The sequence below is a fragment of the Lissotriton helveticus genome, chromosome 2_1, assembly GCF_964261635.1.
Source record: "Lissotriton helveticus chromosome 2_1, aLisHel1.1, whole genome shotgun sequence".
Classification (NCBI taxonomy): domain Eukaryota; kingdom Metazoa; phylum Chordata; class Amphibia; order Caudata; family Salamandridae; genus Lissotriton; species Lissotriton helveticus.
In genome coordinates this window covers 1,905,822,128-1,905,848,597 of record NC_136059.1, presented here as the reverse complement: position 1 = coordinate 1,905,848,597, position 26,470 = coordinate 1,905,822,128, and the positions used below count along the sequence as shown (strand labels likewise).

At 49.2% G+C, this 26,470-nt stretch overlaps 1 protein-coding gene across 5 annotated transcripts in view; it reads left to right on the top strand.

Annotated features, from left to right (window-relative positions):
• ADAD1 (adenosine deaminase domain containing 1) overlaps nt 1–26,470 on the top strand; it is a 1,111,472-nt gene that overhangs the window by 667,972 nt on the left and 417,030 nt on the right. For all 5 annotated transcript variants that reach the window (XM_078676822.1, XM_078676823.1, XM_078676824.1 and 2 more), the window contains one exon: nt 16,186–16,356. In XM_078676822.1, coding sequence (XP_078532948.1) covers nt 16,186–16,356 — 171 coding nt within the window. The remainder of the gene's footprint in view (nt 1–16,185; nt 16,357–26,470) is intronic.

The following is a 26,470-nucleotide window of genomic DNA, read 5'->3' as shown; positions in this document are numbered from 1 at the left end:
TTTGGGAGGGGTCTGAGGACCCTCTGACACGGGAGTGTCAGTCCCAGGAGGACTGGACAGGTGGACTTTGGAATGCCAGTGGTCTGGACACCTCGCCAGACACTGGTTTTGTCTCACCTCCTACCGTGGATACGGAGGAGGGGGCAACCTACAGCGTGGTGTTGATGCGGGCGGCCCAGGCCTTGGACCTTGAGCTCCCCGTCGCGCCGTGAGGACTAACCTCCTCACTGAGGTCCTTAAACCGCAGTCAAGCTCGGCTGAGCCTCTGCTGCCGTTTAATGAGGCCTTGACCGACGTTCTTTTGGGCACTTGGTCCAGGCCCGCTACAGGTTCGCCTGTAGATAGGAACGTGGCCAGACGCCACCGCCGGGCCCCGTGCGACCCTTGTTTCCTGTCCACCCACCCCACCCCTGAGAGCCTGGTTATCCAGGCTTCGAATTCCCAGACCGCATTCCCGTCGGCTCCGCCTGACAGGGAATCCAAGAGGTATGAGCAATATGGCAAGAAGGTATTCTCCTCCATGAGTCTGGGACTGCGGTCTTACAACACCGCATGCCTCTTGGGCCGTTACACCCACTCTCTGTGGGATACGGTCGCGGACGTGCTGCCAGAATGCCCGTTAGAGGTACGGGCTAAACTCGGCCAGGCCCTTGTGGAAGGCCGAGATGCAGCACGGTATTCTATCAGGTGTGGGCTGGATACCACCGACTCACTGGGCAGAGCGATGGCAGCGACGGTGGCGATTCGTCGCCACGCCTGGTTGAGGTCCGCCAACTTCTCAGCTGATGTCCAGAATACACTCATGGACATGCCGTTTGATTGCCGTCGCCTTTTTGGCGACATGGCAGACCATGCTTTTGAGCGCTTTAAGGACTCCAGGGCTACGGCCAGGTCCTTGGGCCTCTCGGCCCCGCGCCAGCAAGTGGGTGCCTTTCGCTCCTTTCGTGGCCAAGGAAGGGGCGCCCCCACACGTGCTGCCAGCAACGCACCGCAGACTAACATCCAATGCGGTGGCGGCCGTGGACTCCGCCGTGGCGGCGGTCGGGGCCAACGGCGAGGCCAGTCCACACCTTCCCCCGCAGCATCCGCCTCAAAACCCTCCTAGTCCGTGCTTTCAGGCCCATGTGACACCAGTGGGGGGCATGGTTCACCATCACCTTCTCCACTGGCGCACTGTCACATCGGACAGGTGGGTGCTGCAAATCGTCCGAAGGGGCTACTCCCTCCCCTTCGAGGCGATCCCTCCAGCCATGCCACCGCAAAACCACCGCGTATCTGGCGATCATTTGCGATTTCTGCAGGAGGAAGTTACGGCCCTGTTGGCCAAGGGGGCCATCGAGCGCATTCCTGGCCCAGAAGTAGGGTGTGGTTGCTACTGTGAGAAGTTGGCCTGATATATGATGCTCACTAGTTCTAGTGATCACCTTGTATCAGTCCAAACAACCTTTATGGTGATTGGTTGTAAGTCAACCTTATAGACCAGCTATCCTAATGGTAGCATGGACAGAGCAGTCTTAGGCTAAACTCTTTTGGCATGTGAAGCCAGCTGTTTTACCACATATAACCCCTTGAATACCAGATGAAAGGACACATTACAGGTTGTTATGAAAATAAACAATATATTTATTACTAACAAACACCTCTGAACTCTTTGAGATCAGAGGGCTAAGCACATGACAAGACTCTTCAGAAAAATACAATAAGTCGCACAAATTACAATGGTGCCCTAGGGGCACGACAAACCATATACTAAGTAAATGGTATAAGGAGATCGATAGAGGAAATGAAGATGCCCAGAGGCTGTAGGATCGCTGGGGCTACACTACTCTAACCTTAGGTGAGGAGCAGGAGGCCCACGGGACGCGTGTGCAGAGTGTGAACTCATACGCGAGATGCGGAACAAAGTCAATGGGCACAACCAGTAACTAAAAAGGTGAGTAAAGACAGTTCCGACTAGTTCCGACTAAAACGACAGGATACCTGGACACTAGGAGAGTTAATCTACCCTTGAGCACCGAAATGCTCTCGTTACCTCATTCACCGGCTGCGGGTACATAGGTGTGAAAGTGTGTCGGGTTTCCGCGTCGAAGTCAATGGATCCTTGAAGAAAGATGCTGCAGGCGACCAGGAGGAAGATGTCCGGAGCGATCCAAGGGTGGATCGGGGAAGATGGAGACCTGAAAGCAGTGGGGACAGTGTTCAAAGTCACTAGCCAGTGACCGGTGTGGAACCAGGAAGGAAGCAGATGCTGTCGTCGCGATCAGGTGAAGAGGGGACGCTCTAGCATGAGCTGAGCCTGTCTGCAGCTTTCGGAACCATGTCCCTATAGCTGTTCCATGATAACGCTATACCATGTACTCTTAAGTGCATTATAATCCTTGCGGTTATTGCTAACTTTGGTATACCATTATCAAAACATGTCGTGTAAGGTGTCATACGCTTTGGAATACTACCCCCTCGCCAGTTCTGGCGACGGGGGAAGCATTCCACCCTTCTAGAGGGATAAGACATGTATGTAACTGTAACCCCGGTTAAAGTTAACCCGAGCCTTAGCATCACAAAATGGATGCTGCCACCACAGACACGAGTCTCACCTCCTGCTGCTGGGAGTCCTTCCAGCAACGGAGGCCTGGACAAAGGGTTTCCTGCCTTGGGAGGTGCTAGCACCACCCCAGACAGGATTTTGTGTATTGAGGTAGGAAGGGCTGAAAGGAATGAGACATGCCTGGAGCACACAAGGTGTCCATGTGCTTACCCCGGTTCAAACCAGTTGCTGGGGCACTCCAGGAGGTGTCTTCGACGACCAGGATGGAGGCACGAGCTGTCCCACGCAGGCTCTCGCTGTCGGCGGTGTCTGATCCGAATTCGGAGTGAACAGGCCTTGGCAAAGGCAACCCACGCGGTGAGTGAAGATGACGTCCTGTGTGGACCAGGAGGGTCCGGGGTGCTTCTCTTTTGGAAGGAAGCAAGGGCCAGTCAGGAGCAACCAGACCAGCGGTGTAGATTTCTTGGGTCGTCGTCTAGGATGCCACTAGCCAGCCGGCAAGTGACCAGACAACGCGTCGAGCAGCAATCAAGCAAAAGGGCCCCACGCAGATTTCGTGGATGCTGGAGGGCTGGTCTTCTGTGCAGGAGCTGCTCGGGGCTGGGGCTTCTCAATCCCCAAAGCACTTAGTCGAGGATGTCTCTGAAGTCGTGCTGGAAGCAAAGTGCAGTTTCTTCAAGATGGCCGGTCCCACGTGTCTTGTCGCAATCACGGGTCTCAGCTGTGCTGCAGATATGGGTAGAGGTCGGAGAGGTCTGGGAGTCCGGGTCTCGTCGAGCTCTGAGGTCTGGTTCCGGCAGGAAGGACGACAAAGTGAACCGCTAGGACGCTTGATGGTGCCTGCAGTTGCAGGGTCGTCACTCCTTGGCCACAAGGGAGATTTCTTCAGTCTTCTGTGGAGCAGAACGTCGAAGTCCAGAGTTTCTTCTTTGTAGAGTTGTTCAGGATAATCTAATTTGGAATGGGACCAGCTCCTTCCTTTATTCTGCTAAAGGGGGCTGTACTAGTGACTAGGTCCCTCCCATGGGTGGGACCAGGAAGGGGGGTGGTTACACCCCCTATCCTTTGTCCGGTTTCGCGCCAGAGCTGGGGCTGGAGTGCCCCAGCAACTGGTTTGAACCGGGGTATGCACAGGGACATACACAAAATCCTGTCTGGGGTGGTGCTAGCACCTCCCAAGGCAGGAAACCCTTTGTCCAGGCCTCCGTTGCTGGAAGGACTCCCAGCAGCAGGAGGTCAGACTCGTGTCTGTGGTGGCAGCATCCATTTTGTGATGCTAAGGCTCGGGTTAACTTTAACCGGGGTTACAGTTACATACATGTCTTATCCCTCTAGAAGGGTGGAATGCTACCCCCGTCGCCAGAACTGGCGAGGGGGTAGTATTCCAAAGCGTATGACACCTTACACGACATGTTTTGATAATGGTATACCAAAGTTAGCAATAACCGCAAGGATTATAATGCACTCAAGAGTATATGGTATAGCGTCATCATGGAACAGCTATAAGGACATGGTTCCGAAAGCTGCAGACAGGCTCAGCTCATGCTAGAGCACCATCTCGCATAATTCCAAGCACTCTGCCTTCAGGATTGATAAGACCTGCCATAGGAGTGACTTATAGGAATCTATGTGTCCATTTTGGGGTTAGATATAGGGATACTATATCTACAGCAAAGGGTGATTACACCACCTTGCCCCAGCTGTGTTACAAGCCAGTTGTGTCTGTTTAGATGGCCAGCCAGGGGTGGCATAATACATGCTGCAGCCCCTGGTAGGCCTTGGGTGCACTTATGCCCTGGGTACCTATGGTACACTGTACAAGGACTTATAAGAGTGACCCAGTACCAATTGGTAAATGCACCTAAAGTACATGTGTGTCAATTTAGAGAGAGAACAGAGTGGCTGTGGGTCTGATTAGCAGGCTCACAGCCAGGGAAAGTCGTAAACCAGTGAAGCAAAAAGCACAAAAATCTGGCGTGACCATAGGATTGCAGACCCTACTCTCCTACAGCTACTCCCACTACTTTCTGGTACCCAAGAAGGGCAAAGGGGCCCTACGCCTTATCTTGGATCTACGGAACGTCAACGGCTTCCTCCGGAAGGAGAAGTTCAAAATGCTGACACTGGTTCAGGTCTTGGCTGCCCTGGACCCAGGAGACTGGATGGTAGCGTTGGACTTGCAGGACGCTTATTTCCACATCCCGCCCTGCCGGCCCAACGGCGCTACCTGCGGTTCACGGTTGGCCACGAGCACTTTCAGTTTACCGTGCTCCCCTTCGGCCTTACCAGCGCCACACGGGTGTTCACAAAGGTGATGGCAATGGTCGCAGCTCATCTGCGCAGGTTAGGGGTTTCAGTCTTCCCCTACCTCGACGACTGGTCGTTGAAGGCGGGCTCGCCCCAGACAGTCGTCAGCCACCTACAGACGACGGCAGACCTCCTGCACCAGCTGGGGTTTTCCATCAATGTGCCGAAGTCACACCTGTGCCCCTCTCAGAGCTCCTATTCATCGGAGCGGTTCTCGACTCGGCGCAGTTTCGGGTTTATCCTCCCGAACCGCGGGTTCGGGATATTCAGGCTCTGATTCCACTCTTTCAGCCTTTATCCAGAATCTCGGTCAGGTTGACGCTGCGGCTTCTGGGGCTGATGGCCTCCTGCATCCTTCTGGTGCATCACGCCCGGTGGCGGATGCGGGCTCTGCAGTGGGACCTGAAGTTTCAGTGGGCCCAGCATCAGGGCAACCTATCCGACCATGTCCTGATCTCAGAGGGCACTGCGAGACAGCTGCAGTGGTGGCTCACGGACCGCGATTGGGTCAGCGGCAGATCCCTCTCCCTTCCTCAACCGGAGCACGTAGTTGTGACGGACGCGTCCCTCCAGGGCTGGGGAGGCCACATGGGAGAGGCGGCGATCATAGGCCTCTGGTCTCCGGCGGAGTCCCGGCTCCATATCAACCTTTTGGAGCTGCGGGCGATTCGCCTAGCACTGAAGGCATTCCTCCCCTCTGTCCGGGGGAGTGTAGTGCAGGTGTTCCCGGACAACACCACCGCCATGTGGTACTGCAACAAACAGGGCGTGGTGGGGTCGTGGACCCTTTGCCAGGAGGCTCTGCGTCTCTGGCAGTGGCTGGAACATCAGGGCGTGACCCTGGTGGTTCAACACCTGGCAGGTTCTCTGAACGCCAGGGCGGACGAGCTCAGCCGTCGGTGCGTGATGGATCACGGATGGCGTCTGCACTCGGACGTGGCGCACGGCCTCTTTCTGCAGTGGGGAGAGCCTTGGTTAGATCTATTCGCCACCGAAGAGAACGTGCAATTTCATCAGTTCTGCGTGTTGGAATTTCCAAGGCGGCACTCGCTCGGAGACGCTTTTCGTCGCGAGTGGAGTTGCGGTCTGTTGTACGCCTTTCCGCCTATACCACTTCTGCCCAGAGTGCTGAAGATCAAACGCGACCGGGCCCAAGTCATCCTTGTGGCTCCGGACTGGGCACGAAGATACTGGTATCCCGAGCTACTCAGTATGTCAGTCAATCCCCCGGTTCGTCTGCCTCTTCAGGAGGACCTTCTGTCGCAGCAGCAGGGGACGGTCCTCCACCCGAACCAGTCCAGTCTCCACCTCCATGCGTGGAGATTGAGCGGTGACAGTTGAGGCCATTTGACTTGCCTCCTAAAGTCTGTAATGTCATTCTGGCAGCCAGGCGTCCCTCCACAAAATCGGTATACGCCTGCTGGTGGAATAAATTTGTGGCATGGTGCACAGCAAAGGCTGTGGATCCACTTTCTGCCCCTCTTTCTGAGGTTCTTCTCTTCCTTCTTTCTCTTGCCCAGCAGGGCTCTGCTCTGTGCACTATCAAGGGCTGCGTAGGTAACAACGAGTAGGGGAAGACAGGGATCAATTGTGATCCAGTAGGGCTGTGATTACCATTCACAGAAAAGAGAATGGAAGGTCCGGCCACAGTCGTAGCCCCAGATATGTGGACAACAAAAGAATTGACTGGGCTGTTCCTTGAGGAATAGGAGGGAAAGGTAAGTGAAGGAAAAGGTCACGAGGGTAAGGGGCTAGTGCTCAGTGGATGACCACTCCTGGGTATCCAATTTGTTGGATATAATGGCCTCACACACCCTTGCGAGTGTCATGCTTCATCATCGGCAATGCTCCTCGTTGGGCAGGCGCTGCAATGCCCAACGGGCTCACCTCAAAGAGGGGCTCTTTATCAGAGATCTTTTATCCAACTACCTATCGGTGAAGTGGGGGTAAGGGGCCAGGACAGAGTAGATAGTGTGGGTGAAGATAAAATGTGGCTCAAGGTACCGGAAAACAATTTTATTCTGGTGGTCCTCTGCCACAAGTAAAATCAAGGCTAGCCGGTACTCGTGGGAACTATGGTTTCCCAGAGTAATCCATGGCTTGCAAATGGTGTGGTCAACATGTTTCTCGCTTCTAGTGCATTGACTGCGATTCTACAGGACCTAGTGGGAAACTACAATCTACAAAACAAGACCTAATGATTAGTATCTGTTTAAATACACAATATGAGTTGTACTACCTGTATGACACTGCTCTTGCCTAGAAAGGGGGAGACAAAGGAGAACATTACCACAGGTAAGTAACATCATGTGACCCTGTAGTGACTGTGAACACACTGTGAAAAGGTGACATACTAGTGAAATTAGTGACTAGTATGTGGTTAAAAAGGTAAAAACTGGTAGAAGCAGTATCCATTAGAACTATATCACACATCCATGGAATAGGTAGTAAAGTTACTCACCTAATGGTTAGAGTTATGGGGTGTCAACAGTACCCGGTGGGTCTGACATCAGGGGAGAAGCCATAAGGATTGGGGCTGAGGAGGGAAACCAGTATGTAGGATTGGTACGGCTTAAGAGGGGCATTGTATACGCACCCTAGTATACAAAGCATGCGTTTATAGCTACACAGTGGTCCGGTTGAAGCCTAGTTCGGGTGACAAGTCTACAGTCCCCATTGTGGAATGAAAATAGATGGGGAAACAAGAGTAACCGCCTGTGGGTTAACTCAACTCTGTATAGCCCTTGAGAAATCCATAAGGTACCAGTGTTAGGCAAAAAACTGTGGGTTAGCGGTCCCCATGTGCCCAGTGGGGGACCCCTCGGTTCTTGCGCTTGGTATTCGAGTTTAGAACCCATGAAGTGGAGCCTCGGGTAGGTGACAAGCATAGGCAGACTTCGAAGAAAGACACATCAATGGGGGAACCCCTACCATCCTAACATCAAACTATGGAGGAGGTTCATTGATGATATCCTGGTACTGAGGACGTGCACTGAAGATCTATACAAAGAGTTCTTCAGTTGGCTAAACACGCTGAATGAGTACCTCCATTTCACCATTACGGCGTCTGCTTCTAAAATTGCCTTCTTAGACCTCACTGTCAGACTGGAGGGGGGCAAAATCGATACTACCATGTATCGCAAGCCAACAGACCGCAACAGCTTGCTCCACTCTTCCAGCCACCACCCCAAGGCCCTGAGACTGAATCTGCCTTTCGGACAATTCTTGCGGGTTAGGCGGAATTGTTCCAACCTGTCGGATTACAAAACCGAGTCTTCGCTACTTTCCAGAAACCTGAGGGATAGAGGGTACCCCTCTAGAGAGATATCTAGGGCACGTAAACGTGCAAGAAACAACCACAGGGGGGCCCTCCTTGAATACAACACTCGGACGGCACAGGAGACAGATCTCCTCACTTGTGTCACTACCTTTTCGCCAGCCTCAACTGAAATCAAAAAAATAATCAGACGACACTGGCAAAATCTGAATACGGGCGAACTCAACTTTACAACACCCAGGTTTGCCTTCAAAAGGTCAAGGACATCTTGATGCATACTAGGCCAAAGAAGGCGGAGCCACCAAAACAAACCACCCTGTGGCAACTACCGCCAGTACGGGGACACTACCAATGCGGCTCTTTCAGTGTGTGCCCTTTCACCAGCACCTACAAAACTATCCTTTTGACGGACACCTTCCGCTGGGAATTACGGGGCCATACCAACTGCAATACCCCCAACTGCATTTACTTATTGAAATGCCCATGCGGTCTACAATACGTGGGCATGACCTCCGGCCCTGTGAAAATCCGTATTCCTGAGCATAGAAGCAACTTCTGTTGCAAACAAACCAACACCAAGATGTGCATACATTTCTTATAACAGAACCACTTGGCTGACTCATTGTCCTGGCTAATTCTTGAAGCTTCCACGGACAAATCCAAACACAATCTCTTCTTGAAGGAGCAGAGGTGGATACACCGTTTGTCCACTGACAGCCGGGGATTGAATGAGGATATCCCATGGAGTGCTCTGTGAATTAATGTCTGCAACCCACATCCCTAAGCTACTTGTGCTAAGTTCAGAACAAACCCGCTGGCTTATTACTTGTTATCTAACAATACCCCGTATAAGTACCATCTTACTTCATGGCCAATGTAACTTTACACATTATGCCCCACCACCCTGCTTACAGGCGGATATCCCCATGATATATTCGTTGGTACGCCCGTCACCAGCTCTAATTGTATACTACTAACCTCAATGCATGGTCTTAGTAGCATGGTCAGAGTAGCATACACTTCTAGCCTCTCTGCCCTCCAGATTTTTGTTCCAACATGGGATGTTTTCATGATATACTCCCATGTACACACGGCACCAACTGGCAATGTGGCTTCCCTTCACCAGGCACAAACTTCATTGGGCAAATCAACACCTATTGACTGTAACTTACAAACTCTTACAACACGGGCTGTCAATCCCATAAGAGAACCGCATACGAATGTGGACACCAACTTCTGTATCCCTTAGACAACATTTGCCTTAACCCATAGATCTATGCCAGACTATAAACCCTCCTTCATTTGGAAAAAAACGCCATTTAGCGTTGTATCCAAGGCCATGTACTTTCACTTTACATTCATTACCTTCCACTCCATCATGGCCGCCCGATTTACGAGCAGAATCACATGACCTCCCGGTGTGTTCCACTTCCTGTTTGGGGCTTGTGGAACACACCCTTACTGCTACTTAACTAGGAGGCACACGACCGGCCCTCCACTATCCGGACCCGGTGAGATGGGTAGGCTAAACTGGCCCTGGCACAGGCAGTAGAAAGTAAGTGTACCGCGTTGCAAAAGGGATGAAGATCCCGCCATGACCAATACTTTGGCCGCACAGCTTTAAGCAGTTTGTCCAAATACAGCCCCTGTGACCCTGCGAGCTGCAGACATTTAATCTACAGCGTACCGTCAACACTGCGACTGGGGGCACTAATTGAGTCTGACTCCAACTTCCTGCCGCGCCACTTTGTTCCACTATTTGGGTCTAATTTCCTTTTTAAACCTTACCGGGGGCGCCTCTTTTCTGTAGCTCAGCCAGCTTGATATATATTCACACGCCTCGTTTACTGGCTACCGATAATTAACGGGTCATGACTGGAGCGGTAGGGTTATACTACTCACTACCAATTAGCGCTCATTGTGCTTCTCACTTAACCGAGGCCCTACCTTTTGGCTGCTAACCCCGAGGCTCTACCTTTTGGCTTTTAATCCCGAGTACAGAGCGCACGCTATTCACTACCGTCCAGCGCCCCTCATGCTTATGCTTGTCACCTACCCGAGGCTCCACTTCATGGGTTCTAAACTCGAATATAAAGCGCAAGGGTCATGACTGGAGCGGTAGGGGTATGCTACTCACTACCAATTAATGCTCCTTGTGCTTCTCACTTAATCGAGGCCCGCCCTTTTGGCTTCCAATACCGAGGCTCTACCTTTTGGCTTTTAATCCTGAGTACAGAGCGCGCGCTATTCACTACCGCCCAGCGCCCTACCAGCGCCCCTCATGCTTGTCACCTACCCGAGGCTCCACTTCATGGGTTCTAAACTCTAATACCAAGCGCAAGAATCGAGGGGTCCCCCACTGGGCACATGGGGACCGCTAACCCACAGTTTTTGCTTAACACTGGTACCTTATGGATTTCTCAAGGGCTATACAGAGTTGAGTTAACCCACAGGCGGTTACTCTTGTTTCCCCATCTATTTTCATTCCACAATGGGGACTGTAGAATAGTCACCCGAACTAGGCTTCAACCGGACCACTGTGTAGCTATAAACACATGCTTTGTATACTAGGGCGCGTATACAATGCCCCTCTTAAGCCGTACCAATCCTACATACTGGTTTCCCTCCTCAGCCCCAATCTTTATGGCTTCTCCCCTGATGTCAGACCCACCGGGTACTGTTGACACCCCATAACTCTAACCTTTAGGTGAGTAACTTTACTACCTATTCCATGGATGTGCGATATAGTTCTAATGGATACTGCTTCTACCAGTTTTTAACTTTTTAACCACATACTAGTCACTAATTTCACTAGTATGTCACCTTTTCACAGTGTGTTCACGTTCACTACAGGGTCACATGTTACTTACCTGTGGTAATGTTCTCCTTTGTCTCCCCCTTTCTAGGCAAGAGCAGTGTCATACAGGTAGTAAAACTCATGTTGTGTATTTAAACAGATACTAATCATTAGGTCTTGTTTTGTAGATTGTAGTTTCCCACTCGGTCCTGAAGAATCGCAGTCAATGCACTAGAAGCAAGAAACATGTTGACCACACCATTTGCACTTTAGCCTTGGATTACTCTGGGAAACCATAGTTCCCACGAGTACCGGCTATCCTTGATTTCTACTTGTGGCAGAGGACCACCAGAATAAAATTGTTTTCCGGTACCTTGAGCCACATTTTATCTTCACCCACACTATCTACTCTGTCCTGGCCCCTTACCCCCACTTCACCGATAGGCAGTTGGATAAAAGATCTCCGATAAAGAGCCCCTCTTTGAGGTGAGCCCGTTGGGCATTGCACCGCCTGCCCAACGAGCAGCATTGCCGATGATGAAGCATGACACTCGCAAGGGTGTGTGAGGCCATTATATCCAACAAATTGGATACCCAGGGGTGGTCATCCACTGAGCACTAGCCCTTTACCCTCGTGACCTTTTCCTTCACTTAGCTTTCCCTTCACTTACCTTTCCCTCCTATTCCTCTAGGAACAGCCCAGTCAATTATTTTGTTGTCCACTATCAAGGGCTACCTTTCTGCCCTATCAGCCTTTCTAAGGCTGCCTGATCAACCTTCTTTGTTCAAGTCCCCTATTGTAACTCGTCTTCTGAAGGGCATCATACACATGTTCCCTCCTGTTCCGTTTGTGATGCCTCAGTGGGACTTGAACCTTGTTCTTACCTTTCTGATGTGCGTTCCCTTTGAGCCACTTCACAACTGTCCTCTCCGCCTTCTTACTCTGAAGACTGCTTTCCTGTTTGCCATCACCTCTCCCAGGAGAGTGAGTGAGCTCCAGGCTCTCTCATCCAAACCCCCTTTCCTTTCTGTCCATCCGGAGAAGGTTGTGTTGCGGACTAGGCCATCTTTCCTGCCCAAGGTTGTCACGGCCTTCCATATCGGGCAGTCTATCACCTTCCCCACCTTCTTTCCGCCACCGCATCCCTCTAAAGAGAAAGAGCGGCTCCACCGTCTGGACCCAAAACGTGCGGTTTCGTTCTATCTAGATCGCACACGCCAGTTCCGGGTGGATGACCAACTCTTTGGTTACGTGGGCGCTAAGAAGGGACAAGAGGACCATCTCTCGGTGGGTCGTCTTGTGTATCAAGGCATGTTACTCCTTGGCGAGGAAGGAGCCTCCTGTAGGGCTGAGAGCCCATTCCACTCGGGCCACGGCGGCTAGCACTGCCCTGGGCCGGGGAGTCCCCTTGCAGGACATCTGTCAGGCAGCTATGTGGGCATCCCTGCACACGTTTGCAAGACACTACTGCCTGGACAGCCAAGTCCGGAGGGATGGCTTCTTTGTCCGTTCCGTCCTCCAGGACTTTCTGGTGTGATTGTTGGTTCGCAGACCCACCACCGGGGTTGGTATTGCTGGGGTATCTATTGTAAGGTAAGGAATCTAATACTAACCTGTTTCTTTCAGATGAACAAGTTACTTACCTTCGGTAACGATATATCTGTAAGAAACAGTAGTTAGTATTAGATTCCTTACCGCCCCACCCATCCTCCCCGTTCTGCGAACTGATATCTAGGGTTAAGGTCTTCCCCTTTCAGGGCCCTAGTTTCAATGGCACCAGTGTTGGTTTTTAACATGGCTCTGCGTTTCTGGTGCGGAAAAGCTGTGTCTAAGAACTGACGTCAGCACGCGGAGGCGGCGTCTAAGTACTCCGACGACGTCATCACGGCGCCGACGACGGACGCGGAGCCGCAGACGACGCCTACCGACGCGCAAGGGTACTGCTACGCAAAAACTTCCGGATCCAGTCTGACGCCTGGGGATATTCTAAGGTAAGGAATCTAATACTAACTACTGTTTCCTACAGATATATAGTTACCGAAGGTAAGTAACTTGTTCATCTCACCATGATGACGATGCTGATTATGGGGGGGATACATCTCCCAATAGATCCATGGACAGATTATACAATTGATCCCGCAGTAAATAATGATCCAAACCTTTACCCATACAAGCCATCTCCTCCAGACGACATTGCATCCCACCAAGAACTCATTGCAAGGGCTGCAAAATATCAAGGGGTGGCACTCCACAAAGGATCACTATAGGGTTAGATTTTTTAGTTTTAAACTTTAGGATCCACACACAGGTCATCACAAACACTTCCCATGCTTAAAGACATGATGAGACCCTGATGAGATTTTTAAGGACCCAGAAAGAGCACTCGTCTTGACTCCTAGGGTTGGAAAAAAATATAAGGCCTCTCCTACAGACCCGATATTTATCAATGTCCAGTTGTCATTAGGTTCCCTGGTAGTGTCTAAAGCTCGTAAGCGGGTGAATTCTCCGACATCGGGGGGTGCTCCTCCGCCAGGTAAAGAGTCTAAGTTCATTGACGCTTCTGGCAAGCACATAGCTGCTCAAGCTGTGAATCAATGGCGCATTGCGAATTCACATGGTCCTTTAGCCAGATACGACAGGGCACACTGGGATGAGATGGAGCAATTGATCCAATATCTCCCAAAAAGAGCATAAAGCTAAGGCGCACAGGACTTAGTAAATGAAGGTAAACTCATTTCTAATTCCTCTATACGATGTGCTCTAGATGCTGCATACACCGCGGCTAGAGAGGTTAATACTAGCATCTTGCTCAGGAGACAAGCTTGGTTAAGGATTTCTGGGTTTAAGCCAGAAGTTCAACAGTCCATCCTTAATACACCCTTTTTTTAAAGATCATCTTTTTGGTCCAAACATAGATCATGCGTTAGAGAAGACGAAAAAGGACACTGAAGTGGCCAAGTCCTTGGGAGGGCTCCAGTCTCCGTCCAACAGAGGCTCCTTTCGTAGCTCCTTTTACAGAGGAGGGTCCAAAACCCCATCCCCAGACCAGAATACCTCCGCATATAAAGGAAACAACCAGTCTTCTCCCTTTACAGGATTTTTTCGAGGAGGTTATAGAGGTTGCAACGTCAAGGTTAGGGGTTAGGGCAACACACCCTGTAACCCCCTTCCCCTAATAAACAGTAACTTGCCTTCGCTTCCTCCGACTACACCACACCTGGTAGGGGAAGACTTCAGCAATTTCTCCCTATTTGGCAGTCTATAACAGAAAAATGGGTGATTACTCATCCAACATGGTTGTTGCCTGGAGCTTACCAGCAATCCCCCAAACATTCCACCTCAATTTCACAAACTGTCTCCAGAACACCTACAATTGCTAGAACAAAAGGTCCAATCTCTTCTACTTAAAGGAGCAATAGAGCCGGTCCCAATACAGTACTCGGGCTTGGGGGGTTACTCTGTATTTTCTCATTCCCAAAAAGGACGGTTCCCTAAGGCCTATTTTGGATCTCAGAGTTAAACCATTATATGCTCTCAGAACACTTTCAAATGGTGACGCTTCAACAGGTTCTCTGACTTTTACAAGGAGCAGATTGTATGTCTACTCTAGATTTAAGAGATGCATATTTTCATGTTCTAATTCATCCGGCTCATCGCAAATACCTCAAATTTGTGATAGCAGGCAAGCATTACCAGTTCAGAGGGCTTCCCTTCGGATTGACTAACGCGCTAGAGTAATCTGAAAGAGACACGTTAGTGATAGATTCCTTACCTTAGAATATCCCCAGGCGTCAGACTGGATCCAGAAAGTTTTGCTAGCAGTACCCCTGCGTGTCAGAAGGTGGCGTTGTGCGGCTCCGCGTCCGTCGCTGGCGTCGTATGCGCCGAGATGACATCACGGAGACTACTTAGGCGCCACCATTGCGCGCTGACGTCAGTTCTTTCTTTTTCCGTACCAGTAAGCGCAGATCCGGTTAGAGCACGTACCCTAGTCACTTTTTGACTATTTTTTTGAGACTTTTGTCTCCTGTTGCCCTTCTCTGGTGCGTAGGGATGCCCGGTTTTAAGTACTGTGGGGCCTGCCGTCGCAACATGTCAGTGGCGGACCTCCACAACATTTTTCTCTACTGCCTGTAGCGCGACCACAACTCCCGGTCCTGTCTGGACTGTCGGGCCTTGACCCCGAAGGCTTTAAGGGAGCTGTGCTGGAAGCTGCTTGAAGTTTGGCACTTGTCCCAGCGCTGCTCGCGGTCCAGGGGCTGCCCACGTGAACGCTCGTAGGGCCACCATCACTGCTCCTCTGGCTCCAAGTCTTCACCCTCGGATTTGGGTAAGCAACGACACAAAAAGAAATAGAAGAAGCGTCGCTCTCCGACGTCCCTCCGTTGGTCCTCTGATGCGGACGAGGGTGACCGGGGTTCCGCCCGGCAGCTCTTTCGGAGCCTGGGAGTGCTGCGGCCTACCCACTTTACCCGGGTCCGTTGGCGACTCCTGCACAGGTGCAAGAGTTTCTTGCTGCCATGGACCGCCTGTTTAGGCCTCGGGCTCCCGTCGGTGCGCCTTTGGGCCCCGCGGTCCCGTGTCAGGATCCTGCTGGGCCATCGACACTACTGACGGATTCGGCCGCGGTGCCGCAGGATCTTGCGCCATCGGCCCTGGCGCCAAGAGGTCCTACGCTGCCGGCTTCAGCCCCAGTGCCGCTCTCTGCTTCAACATTATCTTTCTCTGTCAGTCCCCCAAGAATTTAAAATGCTCTATCAGGCTCATTCCAGAATCACTCCCTCCCTGCATCTTTTCAGATTTAACCTTAAAAAGCACCGCTCAAGCTGCTTCATGATGGACTCCTGCCCCCTTCCACCTATATTTCATACCTTCTCTCCTGTACACCCACGCCTATTCCCATATCTACAATATTATTCCTTTGTTTCCATTCTCTTGCCCCGCCCTCCTTGGACTTCTAAACCTGCTTGTTCTTTTCTCCTTTTTTATTTGTTTTGTCAGTATGCACAGCCCTTATATATGCTTTGAGAAAAATAAGTAATATTGTTAACTCCTGATTAATTGTTTAATAACTTTCCAAGCACATGGTTATCGTAATTGTTGAAGGTTTACTGCTTATGTATGTCAGTTCTTTAATGATCTGTACAGCACTCTTGCCACCCATGCTAAGAGTATCTGCAGTGCGATAGCAAAAACTGTCGGATAAATTATGGAATAAATATTAATATTAATTGTTTAAACTATTTAAATATTTTCAGGTACCTCTACAGACAACTTCTTCTGTTCTATAGCAGAAATGCTGGCATGATGGAAAAATCTATATTCTGTGCAGAGCCTTCATCTTGCTTGTTGACTCTTAAACAGGATATAAACATTCACTTGTATTTGAATCAGCTCCCCAAAGGAGCTGCCCAAATTAAGTCGCAGCTGTAAGTTCTTTTCTAATTTTTTAATAGATAGCTTTCGGTGATTTGTCAATTTATGAGCATTTGAAAATGTGGGGAGCAGTTGTACAAAGTGAACACCCTAATCTTGGAGCTTTCCAAGTCAGTGTACTGGCTTTCACACATCTAGCACTACTTACATTATGTGTGTATTGTCACTTAGATTTTGATGCCACCCTGTAAAGCCCTCACATTGCAGGTTGGTGTTACTCTTAAACATATTTTAGCTTTAAATCTGGACATTATCTATTAACATACATACTTTGCATATGCATGCTACTTGTTTGCATCCTTAAATTTGCACCTAAGCATTATCTGTATATATTTTCTCTTGCCTCAGGGTTTATTTGTAAAATGTTATATATATTTGTATTTGCTGTATAACTGTGCATCTGCGTCTCAACTGTGCATCCCTGCTCTTGAACTACCTTTATGTAGCTATACTTATGCCTGTGGGTGTTAACAGTATACAGATTCATTTAATACTTTGCATGTGGATATTGCCTGTACACAGTAGTATTATGCAGTTATACGAAGTTCTGCTTTGCAAATGCTGCTAAATTTACATACCTGTGTATTTTCATGCTATGTGTATTGTTCTGTATAATGTACCTTTACCGCATTATATTAAACGCAAGGGGGCATGTGCCCCCCCTCCCCCGAGCCATTACTTGGCTCTGGGGACCGCATTCCCCCGGGGCCACAACAAGTAGAATAATGCAGTAGGTGCCCCGCAGCACACAAAGCAATTGTAGGTCTTGGAGCTGCAGGTGGCCCCTCTCCCCAACTCCCCTACCTGTGGCCATCCCAGGTGTGGCGGGAGCCCACTCCATGTGTTTGTTCCTGTCTGACGGGAGCACTTTTTCCTTTCTGCACCCGTCAGACGTGAGCAAACCTGCATTCCCCGTCTATTATTGGGGAGCCATAATGTGGCTCGGGGAGTGGGGGCCCATGCCCCCTCTCCAAATTAAAAATACATCTGCCTTGTGGGATGGCGTCCCTGGGGACTTCAACAAAAAAAAGCTTGGGGAGAGGTCTCCCCCACCCCCGAAAAAAAGTACATTTATAAATCAAGGAAAAATGTGAAATGAGCAGAGTAGCTGCTCATTTCATATTCACTACTCTAGCTGTTCAGCGCCCTATAATGTCCTGCATGGGTGTTTTTTTTAATAAAGGTTTGTTTAATGCTTGTGCCTCTAGAAGGGGCAAAGTCACCAACAAGCTTTTTTTTTAATGGTGTGTTGGAGCTGCAGGGAGCACAGCAGCCCCCTCTAGGAACATTTAAAAACAAAAATTGCAGTAAATCTCCTCCATCATTGAATTCATGACCCCAGGAGACCTTACCATATGTTTTCAAAGCACTCCGAGCTGGATCTGTATGCTCTTCATCTGGAGTGCCTGGACACCTCATGTTGTGTGGCTGCATTTTGTGGCTTACGAAAGACTGCATATGCTTATGGTTGTTTTGTTGGAAAATGCTTTATTTAAAATAAGTAGGTTACAGATTAATATGAATCAGTGGAATGTATAGACATGGAAGCACAATGGATTATAGTTAATTATAAATTCTGTGGATGTATTGACAAAGTCAATAAGTCAGGTTTATATATGTTGGTGTGCTGACCCCTTGATAAAGCCAATAGGCCTGCTTGTTATATGTTGGTGTTCTTACACTTTGACAAAGCCAGTGGGGTCTGCTTCACTTCAAATGACACTTTATATTGTTACATTACATAGACTATGTAGGACTCTGTACAAACTATACCTCACTTTGGTATAGTATATACAGAGCCAGAGTCCAGTGAAACCCCAAAGGTATGCAGAGGTAAAGTTAGATAGTACCTCACTCTCTATTCGTGGGAGTGTGGTCGAGCAGTAAGGCAGTATCAGAGGACAGTGTTGAGCATTTGTTGTACACACAGCTATCAAATGAATTCACACACTCAGACTGAATTACAGACCAATTGTTTTTGTATAAAAAGATTCTTTTCGTTATTTTATTTTCTAGAACCAAGCAAACCTGGCACAGGTAAGCAATAAGTACTTTACAGAAGTAATGCAATTGAAATACAGTTTGAATGATAATTTTTCATGCACTTTGGTATGATTTACAGTATGGATGCAGAGAAATGCAATAGTTAGTACATGCTGTACATTGACTTGAATAGGCTTTTTCGTAAAATAGCAGGTAAGTAACTTCTGAGATTACCAGGCTTACACAGAGTAAAATACCTAGATACTATTCTGGGACATTTCCTGAAAACAGGTAAGTAAAATCGTGTTTGTTAGATTATGCAATTTTAAAGAATTTCTTTTGTTTCTCAAACTCCACACTTGGAAACTTTTCACAGAAAAACTGTCAATGTTATCCTATGGAGGAAAATAGTGTTATCCGCTTTGAGGTAAGTATTTGATAGTGGGAGTTGAGGTTCTGGGGGTAGACTCAGTGGTCCCCCAGGGTCAAGGATGCACTCTAGTTACACCCTCAGCTGCACTAGGGCGGCCGGGTGCAGAGAGGTGAGGCCCAATGTTATCCAGTCGGGGATAGGGGGCCTCCGGTTGGTGGCTGCTGACTAGCAGGCCACTTGGTTGTGGGAGCAAAGCTCCTGGACTTTAACTCAGGGCAAATGGGGAAACAAAGTAGCACCAAAGGTACACCCTCAGCGGCTGTAGGGCGTCCGGGTGCAGGGTGCTGTTTCGACGTCGGACGGCCTGTTTTCAATGGAGGACCTCCGGTTTGTAAAGACACTGCAGGCTTGGGGACAAAGGTCTTCTGGGAGCGACCACCACTTCAAGAGGTAAGTTGGGAAGTTAGGGGTTGGCTAGGCACTGTCGGTTTGGGCACACAAGGCCGTAGGGCTTTGGGTGCCGGGGTGCCTTTTGGGGTTGGGTCTTCTTACCAGCTCCTGGTCGCAGTTAGGGGGGCCTTCTGGATTTAGACTGCAGGCATCGGCTGGAGGCTTGAGGCAGGTTAGGGGTCACCGGATCTCAGGTCAGGGTCGCCGGGGAGACCTCATCGTGGGGTTTGCCCACTTGAGCTCGGGCCGTGGACGCCGGGTTCGGATTCGCGGTTTCCGGCCAGGGTCAGAGGTTGCAGATGAACAAATCCGGTGTTCACAGGAGACAGTCTTTGTAGATGAAGGCAGGCAGGTCCTCTGAGGTTTTTGAAGGTTGCTCGATGCAGGACCCACCGTGATTTCGCAGGAGCAGGTTCGAGGTGGAGACAGGCCGGTAGAGCTGGGGTCAAGTCAGTAGGCGTCTTCCTCTTGTTAGCTGCTGCACGGCCGTTCGGTCCTGCTCCTTCTTGTCTTTTCTTTCTGTCTGAGGAAGCAAGGTTCAGGTGTGCCCCTAAATCTTAGATATAGGGGTGTTACAGGTAGGAAAAAGGCAGGGACCAGTGGATCCCTCCCTGGGGTGGGTACACCCCCTATTATGTCACACCCCAGTGGGCAGGGGGCATGAGCATGTCCCTCGTTTCCTGAGTCCCCCCATCTTCAAGATGGCTTGATGGGAGGTGGGTACACCTCTCTTCCTTGCTTGTTTTTCCCTCCAGTTCTCCCGCCCAAAGTGGGGGTCAGAACCGATGGGGACCAGTTGCTGAGAGCAGCAAGTGGTATGGGGAAGCTCACAAAGGCGGCCAGCCTTTAAAACTACCCCTTTTGTGAACCCTGCCCATCCTGGGGAGGAGGCTTGGTTGCTCGTCCCAGGGTGTGCATTGTTTCAGGCCCCAGAGAGCAGCAGGCTCTCGACCCTGGGGTCCAGAAACATGTCTGGTGGTGGCAGCTGAAAACAGCCACTCAGCCTGGAAACTAGTGGTAGGTTAGTTTTCAGGGGGCATCTCTACGATGCCCTCTGTGTGCATTTTTCATTAAATCCCACACTGGCATCAGTGTGGGTTTAATGAGCTGAGCAGTTTGAGTGCAGTGCTGGGGAGTTCGTAATGACAAACTCCCAGCACCGTATACTCTTAATGGCAGCACTGCACTTACAATGTGTAAGAATGGACTATGACACTGTAGGGGTACAGGACTCATATTCCTGTACCTTCACCACTGGTATAGTGCACCCAGGTATAGCGGTGACTGACCTATGCCAGAGCAGTGGGTTGTAGGCACGGCACACAGAGATATTGTTCCATGTCAACAAATCACTTTGTTCTGCACCAAAACACGCAGCCTGCAAAGGCAGTGTGTGTGTGTAAAGGTGCATGGCCTCTAAGGGTGGCACAATAAGTGCTGCAACCCTTAAGTTCTTCCCTGGTCACAGTACCCTGGGTACCTGTGGTACCATTTACCAGGGGCTGACCTGTGGCTAGAGATGCCAATTGGGTTAGTTTTGGGGCGAGAACACCGGCCCTGGGAACCTGATTGGCAGGGACCCAGGGCACGTCAAGTCAAAATGCATCAGTTGTCTGGCAAAAGTGGGGAGTCACTGCAGGGACCCAGGGCACGTCAAGTCAAAATGCATCAGTTGTCTGGCAAAAGTGGGAGAGTTATAAAAGACTCTCAAAATGTGTTATTTCCTCTTTCTTTTATCTTATTTAATGCAGACTTTACCGAAGGTATTGGTGCTCCCCTATTACAAACACTAGAACATAGCAATAATTGCATAGGTGTACCCTAGATGACGCTAGTGTCAACTAGTGAGATCGGGCAGTAGTAAAATTAACGTATACACAGCTCCTTTTCATTCTGCCTGTATGTGCATTCAGTCATGAGCTGGAGAGAGTTACTGTGAAGCTGGAAATTGGTAGAGAAGTGTGTGCAGGGGATAGGGATAAGAGCAGGGGAAGAAATAGACAACTTCTATCCTTTTTTTTTTCTTTCCTTTTTTGTGCACATTTCTCATACAGGTGGTGCAAGTGTGCCTTTTTTATTTTAAAAATAACCTTTTTGGAGCCTTATTAGTGCTACCATGGTATTAAAATCACATTTTAACTGTTTGCTTTGTTATTCAAAATTCCAAACTGGGTTTGGAATTTGTAGGTCTGAAAGTTGGTGCAATCTTAAAGGCCCATAAGCCATGCAAGAAATAATGATTAATGAAAAATGCCCTAGCTGTCATAATGGAAAGTTTCAAATCTAATAAGGACTCGGAGGTGCCGATTATGCTGTCCTTTCTTCATTTTCACTGTACAGCAGCCATGTTAACCAGAAACCACAACCGCAAACAAAAACTTAATTTCTTATAACCACCAGGGCAGAAACTGAAGTGCATAAAAACTTTTTTAAAAATCGGTCCAATATCCAATCTGGGAGTGTCAATCCGTATAAGCCGTCCTGTCCCTTGTCAGTTGCCCTAATCTCTTCCTGCGACCTAGCTGCCACAGGAACTTCCTAAGTCTTGTTTTGAAGAACCAGTTCCTGCAATATAGAGAGCACCGGGAAAGCGATCCCAAAGTCAACAACAACAAATTAAATTCTAGCAGGCAAATGTGCGAACCATAAATTACAGTAAGGTCATTACAAAGAATCAAGAACTGCGCCCACCTAATCACAAATCAAGTGAGAAGCATACCATACAGCAGAAATCATTAAGATATTCTAAACACTTTACTTGCACTCATACGATTTCCAAGTAAGAAGCATTCCATACAGCAGAAATCATTAAGATATTCAAAACACTTTACTTGCACTCATACGATTTCCAAGAACCTAGGTGGGCTATCACTTATGCGAAGGTGGGTTAAACCTCGCCTCCGAGTCCTTAATAGAATTTAAACTTTCTGTTACTTTAGCTAGGAAATATTTCATTTTATGGGAGGACCCGGAGGTGAGGTTTATGTTAGTTCAAAGCTTTGGCGGCTATTGCTCCCCGAGCGGAGTGTGCACCGAAAATCTTGGTGTCAATTCCCACCTACTGCATGATCCACCGTACCCACCTTACCATGATCGGTGAGGAGACTTCTCGGAAAGGCTTTCTCAGAGCAGTTAAAAGCTGCTTACCCCGTGGGGCCAAAACTTCGCTGACATACTCTTTTATGCCTTTATACATCTGAGATCTCACAGCTTTGGTACCTCCATAAAAGCTGGGTAAGAAATTACTCGAGAATTACATTTGGTGTCTGGTAACGTAGAAGGTGACTTCTTCCGGCAAAAAAAAACCTTCCCGTGATGTCTAGGCCTCTAACATCGGACACCTTCCTGCAAGAGATAAGTCACAGCAAAATAACTAACGTAGCTGATTACTGCTTCCGGAAGCGGTACCTGTTATTTTGCCATGAGGATAGAAAATGTCAAACCTTATTCTTATCCCAGAGGACCGAGTACCTGTGTTCAGGAGGCAAAGAGTCCAATACCGCGAAGCTGCTTGCGCACCAAGGGATGTTCACCCACTGGTGCATCTGCAATCGCTACATGGCCCGCAGAGATAACGGATCCAAATGTATTCACTGACCTGTAGGCCATACCTCCTGCTGCTCAAGAGGCCAATAAATTCAGGGTGTGAACAATGTCCATCCCCACGAGATCCAGACTCAGTTGCAGACACCAAGCCACCTATCAGGATCAGGCTGAGCGGTACCTCTTAACAGTACCCTCCGCCTAAGCCTGCAAGAGTTCTGCTGTGTCTCTTGATAATTACCAGCCACATTGGCATCCTTGAACACCTGAACCAGGGGCAGTCAGTATATAGTCCTAACAGTGGTTCATGAAGCAATTTGCATAAAAATACATGAGTCACAAACCATTCCAAATCACAGACAAATAGTAAGTGGAAAAACTAAATAAAAAGCTGTATAGAGAGAAAGGAGAGAAGAGAGACCCATAAGCAAAATAATTCTTGAAACATATGACAATTTTATTACATTTTATGAACAATTAAACAGTTAAGACAGTGACAATAGAATGTGCTGGTACAGAAACAGTGTTTATTACACACCAGATAGGTGGCAAACGAAAAAAGTACACGTCACAAGGAGGGAACAACATAAAACAAAATAATGTGTCCTTCATTCGTTTTATGGCCACATATGCGTCAACAGCATTTCTACCTCTGTTGAATTTCATGGTCATCATCAGGACTAAAAGGTCAATTGACCATCCAGAGAATCTGTGTAGTATAAAATGAGTCATATATTAAAAGTAAGCTCCTTCTATATGAAAAAGCAAAAAGAGTAACATAAATTTGGAGCTAATAAGAGTAAAATAAAAAGTAAGAATTTTAGAAAAACGAGTGAGACTTTTTTTGAACTGGTAAAAAGTAAAATAGAACTAAGATTTTCAAGAAAAAACTGAAGTAAAGAACACTATTTACCGCAACCAAAGAAAAGTGAAAAAAATCACCATCACCAGAAGGTCAATAATGAATTTAAAAAATCACCTCTTTCGGAAACCAGTCCCACCCTATATTACTTGCATGGGTTGGAATGAAATACCAGAATTTACACTGAAATAAAAATAAATAAATATGGAACCATTCCTTTCTATGAATAACAAACAAAAAAGCAGTCCTAATAGATCAGCCACTTTCTTAAAATGAGAGATGCGCGGGTGTGATGTAAAACCATCCCAATATATAGAAACTTTCAAACTGGCTGCATCTATCCATTCAAATTAGCAGATCATGCTAGGGACTTGCCATATTGCCCTATAATTCTCCATGCCGTAAGTTGAAGGTTGCCGTTCGTTACCAGAGGATGAGGATTTCCTGATGGATCTTTGAGAACTTGAGGAGACTGATGTAGATGGATTGGAAAAACCCAAGAAAGTTCCATTAGAACTGGAAACCACACTTGCTACTCCCACAGAGGGTATATCAACACCATATCCGCCTTCAGACTGTGCACTTGGGCGGTCATGCGCCTGATCATGGCCAACGGGAGAAATGCATAACTCTGCTCTCGAGACCAATCCTGAATGAATGCATTGGTTGCCACCGCCCCGGGGTCCGGTGAACGGGCACCAGCTGGAGCACGGGGCCTTGAACATCATTGGAAGAAGTTGCCACACGCTTTAATCCCTGACATGGCATGAGTGCCAAACCACTACTTGATTGGCCAAGCCTCGGAAGTGTTTTGCTGTCATTGAGACATGTTGTCCGAAGCAATACATCCAAAACTCTTTGCCCAGGTTGGAGAGCTCTCTCGACGGGTGCTATCTAGATGGTTGATGTAGCAGACCGCAGACTCATTGTCCATTTTTAGCAGGACGCACAGCTGGACCTGGTCTAACATTTGATCGCAAAGGAACCTGCTGCCAATTCCAGGCAGTTGATGTGAAGGGATTGCTCGTTGGGGGACCAAACTCCACCTGTGGTGAATTGCGCACAGCGAGCTCCCATCCACAACTGCTGGTGTTTGACTCGAAGACCAGGTCTGGGTGGGAACCAAATGAACAAGTTACTTACCTTTGGTAACGATATATCTGTAAGAAACATTAGTTAGTTAGATACCTTACCTTAGAATAACCCCCAGGCGTCAGACTGGATCTGGAAAATTTTGCATAGCAGCACCCTTGCGCATCGGTAGGCGTCGTCTGCGGTTCCGCGCCTGTCGTTGGCGCCGGGATGATGTCGTCGGAATACTTAGACGCCGCTCTCACGCGCTGATGTCAGTTCTTATACACAGCTTTTCTGCGCCAGAAACGCAGAGCCATGATAATAACCGACACTGGTGCCATGAAACTAGTTCCCTGAAAGGGATGACCTTAACCCTAGATATCGGTGCGCAGAACGGGGAGGATGGGTGGGGCGGTAAGGAATCTAATGTTTCTTACATATATCGTTACCGAAGGTAAGTAACTTGTTCATCTGAAAGAAACATGTTTGTTAGATTCCTTACCTTAGAAGAGATACCCCAGCAATACCAACCCCGATGGTGGGTCAGCGAACCAAGATCACACCAGAAAGTCCCGTAGAACGGAACGGCCGTGGGGCTCTGGTAAGTGCTCGTGACCTACCATGAACCGCAGGTAACGCCGGTGGGCCGGCAGGACGGGGATGTGGAAATACGCGTCCTGCAAGTCCAACGCTACCATCCAGTCTCCGGGGTCAAGGGCAGCTAATACATGAGCCATAGTCAGCATCTTGAACTTCTCCTTACGTAGGAAGCCGTTGACGTTCCGTAGGCCCAAGATAGGGCGTAGGCCCCCTTTGCCCTTCTTGGGAACCAGAAAGTAGTGGGAATAGCAACCACACCCTACTTCTGGCCCTGGAACGTGCTTGATGGCCCCCTTGGCCCAGAGGGTCGACACTTCCTCTTGCAGAAGTTGCAAGTGATCCACCCGACACGCGGTGGTACTGCGGTGGCATGGCTGGAGGGGTCGCCTCGAAAGGGAGGGAGTAGCCCCTTTGGACAATTTGTAACACCCACCTGTCCGAAGTGATGGTACGCCAGTGAAGGAGGTGATGGCAGACCCTGCCCCCCACTGGCATTAAATGGGCCGGAAAGCTCGGACTAGGAGGTCTTTGAGGCGGATACTGCGGGAGTGGAAGTGGGCTGACCGCGCCGTTGTCCCCTAGCACCGCCACGGCGGTTACCATGTCCGCCGCCACGCTGGATGTTAGACTGCGGCCCGTGGCTGGCAGGACGTGAAGGGGCGCCCCTTACTTGGCCACGAAAGGAGCAAAAGGCAGAGTGCTGCTGACGCTCCCCCGAGAGGCTCAAGTACTTGGCCGTAGCCCTGGAGTCCTTGAAACGTTCAAGCGCATGATCTGCCTTGCCACCAAAGAGGTGGCTGCCATCAAACGACATGTCCATGAGGGTGTTCTGGACATTGGCCGAAAAGTTGTCGGACCTCAGCCAGGCGTGGCGGCGAACCGCCACCGTCGTTGACATCGCCCTTCCCAGCGATTCCGTGGTATCCAGCCCACATCGTATAGAATACAGAGCTGCGTCTCGTCCCTCCGTGAGGGCTTGAGCGAGTTTTGCCCGGGCCCCCTCCGGACACTCTGGCAGACCGGCCGCAACCGCATCCCACAGAGAATGGGTATAACGGCCCAAAAGGCAAGCGGTGTTGACTGACCGCAACCCACAGCTGAGGGATGAAAACAGCTTCTTACCAAACTGTTCATACCTTTTGGATTCCCGATCTGGAGGTGCAGTCGGGAATGCGGATTGGGAAGTAGAGGCCTGGATAACCAGGCTCTCGGGGGTGGGGTG